The following is a 7,502-nucleotide window of genomic DNA, read 5'->3' on the forward strand; positions in this document are numbered from 1 at the left end:
AGGTTTGAAAGTGATATTAGTAGTAGTAGTAGTAGTGTGGTGAAATCCGAAACATCGAGCGACATCTGAATGCCATTGGCACCCAGAAACGCCGTAGTAGAAGTAGTAGTAGTGGTAATAGTGATTGAGTGGAAGAGATAGAGATAGAGGAAACGGCTCAAGGTACCGCAGGAGAACATCCTCGCGGATCGCGTAATAATTCCCGTCCATATTTGTGAATACAAAAAAGTTCAAAACAATTTCAACCAGAAAAAAAATGTAACACGAGACGCTCAGGAAGGGTGTGTGAGTGTGTGTGTGTGTGTCTGAGTGTGTGTTGAAGATACTCTATGGGTGAGTTGTAGAGTGTGTAGCAACAAAACGGCAGCGAGAAATCCATCGAACGGATGACGTAAACCGCGAAGAGTCGTTTTTTTTCATCCGGATACTAAAGGAAAAGCCTAAACACGACTCAGATCAAGGGGCCTTGACACTTTTGGAGCATTCTTCTCTCCTCCGGACCAGTCCTTGGCGACGACATGACGGGACACAGCACAGACGAGGGATATCGAGCGAACGCGAACACGAAAAATGGCAACAAGAGAAAGATGTAGAGAAAGAATAGAATAGCAAATAAAAAAGGAAAACGACAACGACAACGATAACGAAATCGGAATAAGGATGAACAGAATGGTAATGGTGGCAGGAGGTGCATCTGTGGATGGTACACGCGGTGGTGGATGGTGGCAGGCTGGAGAGGGGGCCGGTGGCCTTTGGGAGCGTGTATGCGCTGCGTATGCTCGTCGCTAAAATGGTGGGCTGTGTGTGTCTGTGGGTGTGGGGTGTGTGTGTGTGTGGGTGGGTTTGAGGCTCGAAAGCTGTTGATCGCTTTCGGCATCTCGAGCGCAAAGTGACGGACGTTTCGTTTTTTATGGACAGCCGGTTACAGAATGGACAGAATGATGACAGAGAGAGAGAGAGAAAGAAGGAGAGAGAGTAACTAAATCCAAGCGGTACGTCGGTACACGTTACAACGAAACACGGAATGCGAACGGATGAATGATATCGCACGAGGACAGCGAACCAAACGGGAAACAGACAGACAGACAGACAGACAGACAGACAGATGGATGGACACTCCTCCGGATATCCGCTTTGTCCACCGGAAGATCGTCGACAGTAAAACAAACAGTGGAGAGCGAATGGATGAAAGAGGAGAGGATGAAGGAGAGAGAGAGAGAGAGTGAGAGAGAGTTGTCGATGTTGTATTGACAGAGAAAAAGAGAGAATGATGAGATAAAGAGAGTGAAAAAAGGGGAGCGAAATGAGGGACGAAAAAGGGTTCGTGATTTTTTGTTGATGAGAATTTGGGGCAGAAAAAGAAGAAGAAGAAGAATAAAATGGGCGTAGTAGTTAGGGAGGGCGTCCGGGTGATCGTTTGGGGATAGATAAAGAGAGATAGAGAGAGAGAAAGAAGAATGGGGGACCACGGTGAGGGGGGGGGGGTTTGGAACAGCAAGAGAGAGAGAGAGAGAGAGAGAGAGAGAGAGAGAGAGAGAGAGAGAGAGAGAGAGAAATATTGAGGGGCGCACGCGCAAGCAAGTTTGTGTTACCTTCGTTGGCATCCTCCAGGTTCTTGGCCTTGCCGCAACGCTCCTCGATGATGCGCCGACGCTCGGCCGCCTTGCGCTCCTGCTCCTTCTTCAGCTCCTCGGCGGCCTTCTTGCGCAGCAGTAACTGTGTGTGTGGAGTGAAAGAGAAAAGAGGGGGAAGAGGTGAGATCGAACGTTAACGTGAACGTTTGCTGCTACTACTTCTACTACTACTACTACTACTTACCCGAAGCTTCTTCTTACGCTCTGGAGTCATGAAACCCTTCTTGGCCTTCTTAGCCTTCGAGGCTTCCTCCATGCGCTTGCGGACCTCGGCGCGCTTGCGCTCAATCTCCGCCTGTTTCGCCTTCTTTGCCTCATCATCAGCCATGGTGTTGGTGTTGTGGTGGTGGTGGTGCTGGTGGTAGTCGAAACCTGCCCAATGGATGAAGGAAGGATGGGTTTGCGAAACGTTTAGTGACCGGAATTTCTGAATCGCCTGAACTGCTCTACGTGCTGTTTCCGTCAGATGGCGCGCCTAGGAGCGCTACTTAGTTGTTGCTGCTGCTGCTACTGATGATGATGATGATGTTGTTGCTTTTGCCGTTTGCTTACAATACTGACACCAGCCCAGAGGAAAAGAATACGAAAAATGGTTCTCGTATCAGAACCATAGGGGTTATGAACGCATTAGAGAAAGAGAGAAAGAGAGAGAGCCATCTGTGTACGCCATAACCGGGCGGAACAGTCGGCGTGATAGCAGCACACCGGCGCAGCACGCAGCAGAACGACAGTTTATGAGCGGAATTGTCTATTTTAAACCACCCACCAGCCAAATTTCAGGGCAGGGCTCTGGGAGAAAAGGGAAGGAGGGGTGTGTCAGGATGGTCGCGGTCCATCCGTTTGCGTAACCACCACCGTTTGAGGTTGGAGGAGTTTGCGTTTCGAAATATTCATTCTTTTTTTTTCTCGCTCTCTCTTTCTCTCTATCTTTTTCTCCTTTTCGCTCTAGCTGGCTGTTGGCCTTACAGACAAGCACACACACACGCACACTACGATACGGAGACACTGTTACGCACCAGGCGCATGCGAGATGATCGCCTGCGCTGAGGGATGTGCTCAGAAGGCTCCGTAAAGCTCGGTCCGAAAAGCGGCCACAAGCGGTCCTAATATGGTCTCCTAATATGGTACTATGGTGGGGGAGGGAGGGGGTGGTGAGGGGGTGAGGGATGGCCTACCATTCGCGCGTGTTGTGCGTTCTTAAAATAGCATTCACTGCGCTCACGTCTGCTTATGTGCGTGCGTGCGTGTGTGTGTGTGTGTGTGTCGCGTATGCACCCACCTATCTCGTTGGCTCTCTGTCTCTCTTTCGCTATCTCTATCTCGATTTGTACTTAACCAAAAAAAAAAAGTAACCAGGGGGCTGCTCATCTCTATCTCAGGCCAAAGGCCCAGTGCCTAGTATGCTATTTATAGGACAGACGATCTGGGTGCGCCTTTTGGGGGGGTGGTCGAACGAGGGATCGCGAGCAATTGCGTAGCAACGAAGCGAACCAGTCCGTGCAGCAACATCCTGCTTCGAGGGGCATCGATCCTCATAAAAATCGACTCTCTCTCTCTCTTTCCGGCTCGCTCTAGTAGGTCAGAGCTGATCAGAGCGAGATGTCGCTCGCTCGCAGGATGATAGAAGCAGTTGGCAGATACACCCTTGGTTGCACTTATGGCTGAGCGGCTGGCACCGAGCACGAACAACGCCCAGCCCAGTATTGTGTAGCCTTCTACCTTCGGTCTAATCGGGGAAGGGAAAAAACTTGCTTCGTACACGGACACAGACACGCGACACCCCCTCTCTAGGGGATGCGAAGGGTGGCGGCACTCACCCTGCATCCCTAGCAGCTAGCTAGCAGTGAGTAGCAGCTAATGCTGCTAATGGTATCGCTGGATTTGCATTGTTGAAGGATGAACCGCGATGCACGCGAGGTTCTGGCAGCTAAACCGCCGGCCACCATTTGCCAGACACTGGACAGTAACAGCAACAGCAGCAACAGGTAGCAACAGGTAGCAGCAGCAACTCTAGCAGTGGAAAGCACATCACGCATCGCAAAACGCACAGCGGCGTTTGTTCTTTTCGTTTCGTTTTCTTGGGATAGGTTTGATAGAAGAGATTGTTGTTTGGTTGGCGATGGCCGTAGTCGGGAGGCTCCGCAAACCGCGCACAAACCGCCGCGGCTCCAGAGCAGCCAGGACCCATGGCTTTTGACCAGACCGGTGACGACGAAGGCGACGACGATGGCGACCTCACTCACCTCTGCTAGCTCGGAAGCGGAGCGCAAATCGAGAATCGAATCAGCAAAACGGGCTAGAATCGAATCAGCAAAAAGGACGAGATCACTCTCTGCAAGCACACTCTCTCCGTTGGGAACTCGGAACGAATACTGATCGATCCGAAGCGACGTCGCTGACTGGCCGGTGTTGGGCCGGGGCTAGGCGTGCTCGGGCACATTCCCCGTAATCCGGTGCAAGGTGCAAAGGGAGCGGAGTGGAGGGAGTGAAGGGTAGCAGAAAGGAAGGAAGGAAAGGAAGGAGCAGGGAGGGGGCTGGCTGGCTGGCTGGCGCGAAGATCATCCCCGCCACGATGGAAAGACCGTGTGCTGCGTGCCGATGCCGTCAGATGCGCGTGTCAGTGCGTCGGCGCAACCTACACGCAACCACACACGCACACACACACGCACGCACACGCACTCGACCCAGCATACGGTGGTAACGAGGTAGTTAAGGGTTCCTCCGTACCGTAGGAGGCAGCCTGGCCCTGCTTAAGACACCCGATGCAGCCCCGGGGGGAGGGGTAGACCGGGGGAGAGGGAAAAGGTGGCGGGGTGGATGAGTCAACAGAAGAAGAGAGATCTCTGACCCCACTGTCCGGCCCACACGTATACGCATCTCGCATATCTCGCACCTCGCACCTCGTGTGCGTGTGTTTGTGTGTGTGTGTGTCGCCACACACTCTTGGCGCTCGGCCAACCGACGAGGGGTTCTATTTTCGGCATTACCGTTTTTTGCTCGGTACGCCGGCGTACTGCTGCAGCAGCCAGCAACACACACGCACACACACACACGCACACACACACACACGCACACACACAACGGACCGGTGTAGCGCGACCGCAACGCTCAACTCGATTCGGTTGCGCCGCTTCGCATTATTGCTGTTGTTGCTGCTGCTGCTGTTATGCTTACTGTTAGTGTTGTTATTATTATTTTTCATCCCTTAGCGGCCAGACAGATAATTCGAGTCGGGCGCGCGCGCGCGCGCTCGTTCGGCTGCCAGCACTCGTCGGCCTGCAGTGGGCGAAAATGTTAAAAATATCATTTCATATTTCGAGACGAGATCGCTACGTGCGCGCGTCTGTGTGTGTGTGTAGAAGGGTGGGTGGCTTGTTGTTGAAGCAGTTATTCCGCTAGCAGCAGCAGCAGCAGCAGCAGCAGCAGCGGAAGAAAGCCATTACCCCGAATACCAGCACCAGTGGGCGGTGACTCATTGTGGTTTGTGCTGTTGTGATTGCTACAGCAACACCCTTTCTTGAAAGCAATAAATCAAGCCCTCGTTGATCGGCAGTATTTTTCCAGAGGGACGTGGGATGGAAAGGTAATTAGGCAGCCAAGTTGCCAAGTTAATGACCAGTCCGCCAACACGCTGCATGCTCGGTGCACTCGGTGCATGCAGCGAACGTAAAACTCTAAGGGAGTGGGATGATGGTATAATACCATCAGTTGCATCAATTGCAGCGCCACACACGCCACCAGCAACAGGTGCACCTTTGAGGGGGGGGGAGGCGCCCACCCCCATTTAGTGTACAATAATTACTTTGCATTCCGATACGGAATATGAATACGGGACTCGGACTACTACTCGTTGCTGTCCCCCTTTTGTTTTTTTTTTTTTTGGAGGATGGGTCGGTGGAGGGTTCTAAGCTCACAGCAGTTCACGTCGTGGTCGTGTTCGTGGTTTTAGGTGGTTGGTGGTGCTGGTTAGCGCACACAGCCCACAGGAAAATGTCGGTCACTAAAAATAGCGCAACCAAAATGTGCGGCGGCGCCAGCGGCGGTGGCGGCGGTGAGGACGGAAAATCAACCGGATTCCACGCATCACTGGCCGATTCGTGAACGCACGCACGCACGCACGCACGTTCAACCGAAACCGAAATCAGTACACGATGGAGGCGCATGGTGCGCCTCCAGACCGGCCCACCAGGCGCCTCCATCTTGGCCAGTCCTCCTTCTTGGGGATGCTGGATAGAAGGGACCACGCGATATGCTTCGCGACATGAACACAGTGCGCTGTAGTGGACTGGACTACATAACTTGCTCGCGGTGATGACGTCAACACTGCCACCAGCGTCACTGGAAAGGAGCAACCGCCATGGTGTCATAGGGGCACTCTATACACATGTACACATACACACACACGCGCGCACACACACGCGCGCACACACACGCGCGCACACACACGCAGAGGGTGTGCATTGTTGCGGTACAGGTTTCGCAATTAGTGCAACTCATTGTTTCGGCTTGAACCGCTGGTGCAAACGTGTCCTGTTTGCATAACGGTTTTTGATTACAAAATCCTTTTCGTTTTCAGATCATATCTCTCTCTTTCTCTCTCTCTCGCGCGCGCGCTCTCTCTCTCTTTCTCTTTCTAGCTCTTGCTGCTACAGGCAATTAGATTATTATCATGAAGGGTGGGCCTTCTAGTCACCTGAGTAGCATTGCTGCTGCTGCTGCTGCTGCTGCTGCAAAGGTGCAGTATGATGAATTAAATCGCTCACCACCACCACCACCACCACGAGCAAGACGTGCCCACCAACCCGTACCGCCCCCCGATAGTTCCTCGACCCGGCAGCCATGGCAGCAACCATCGAAACCAATCCCCCATCAATGACGTCATTCATGCGGCCTCTCCCATTGGACCGCACTCCACTGCACACGCTATGTGGCAGAGCGCATCGTGTGCGTCACTGCAAGGACGTGAACACACACACGCACACACGTACATGCCGATCGACGAACGATCTCGATCTCAGGTCCTTTCGGTATCACTGGACCTCTCTTTGAAGGAAGGATGGTTCATCGCAGCTACATGACGTTCATCCCGAGCACGGGAAGCAATGCTCGGGACGACCACAGGTTATTCATAATTTCGCTCGCTTCCGGCAGCACTGGATGAATGGGTGAACACACACACACGCACACCCATACAAGGGGAGACCGAAAATCGTGGCGCATGAACGGACACAGCGGAGAGGCGGGCTGGAGGTTGACTGGAGAGTTCATTGCCTCCATTCATGCTGCTGCTGCTGCTGCTGCTGGACTCGGGTGCGCATCTCCAGTTCAACAGACGTCCTGCCCCCCCCCCCCTTCCTAGTGCCCCCACTCCACTCCAGGTCCTATTTTTAAACACACGACAGAGAGAGAGCGCGAGCGATGTGTGCACGAAGGGCCGCAAGGACGATCGGTTTCGGGAGCAGGACGACCCGACCCGAGGATACCGCCGAGATAGCGCCAAGCCCACCGAAGCCGAACCCGAAATCGGCAGTCCGCGAGGATTAGGGAGAGGGAGGAAGGAGGTTTTTCCGGCGGGGGTTCGTGAGCTATTTTTAGCACAAATTTCCTCCCTCGACCCTGCCGCTAGCCCTTCTCCTCCTCCTCCTCCTCAGCATCCAGCCAAAGCGTCAGGCAGCAAATGCGTCCTTCGTCCTTGAGCGTTGATAGCGAGCGAGAGGGAGCGAGTGAATGGGGAACCAAATGGCGTGTATAGAGCGTGTATACTAAAGCGAAAAAGAGAGAGAGAGAGAGAGAGAGAGAGAGAGAGAGAGAGAGAGGGAGACAGTTCGAGTGCGACACGATAGAAATAAGGAAAACACAATAAGGATA

General features: G+C 53.2%; 1 protein-coding gene across 10 annotated transcripts in view; it reads right to left on the reverse strand.

Moving 5' to 3' along the window:
* The window catches only part of LOC125949868 (troponin I), a 20,484-nt gene extending 16,440 nt beyond the window's left edge, over positions 1–4,044 (reverse strand). For 4 of the 10 annotated variants that reach the window (XM_049677349.1, XM_049677340.1, XM_049677305.1 and 1 more), the window contains exons 1-3: positions 3,878–4,041; positions 1,819–2,006; positions 1,593–1,716 (exon numbers count right to left, since the gene is read on the reverse strand). In XM_049677349.1, coding sequence (XP_049533306.1) covers positions 1,593–1,716; positions 1,819–1,962 — 268 coding nt within the window. In that variant the 5' untranslated portion in view covers positions 1,963–2,006; positions 3,878–4,041. Of the gene's footprint in view, positions 1–1,592; positions 1,717–1,818; positions 2,007–3,877 lie in introns of all 10 variants that reach the window. The other 6 variants (XM_049677322.1, XM_049677330.1, XM_049677379.1 and 3 more) reach the window with 2 other exon arrangements.
* Between the last annotated feature and the right edge of the window lie 3,458 nt (positions 4,045–7,502).

The sequence above is a fragment of the Anopheles darlingi genome, chromosome X (assembly GCF_943734745.1).
Source record: "Anopheles darlingi chromosome X, idAnoDarlMG_H_01, whole genome shotgun sequence".
NCBI classification, from domain to species: domain Eukaryota; kingdom Metazoa; phylum Arthropoda; class Insecta; order Diptera; family Culicidae; genus Anopheles; species Anopheles darlingi.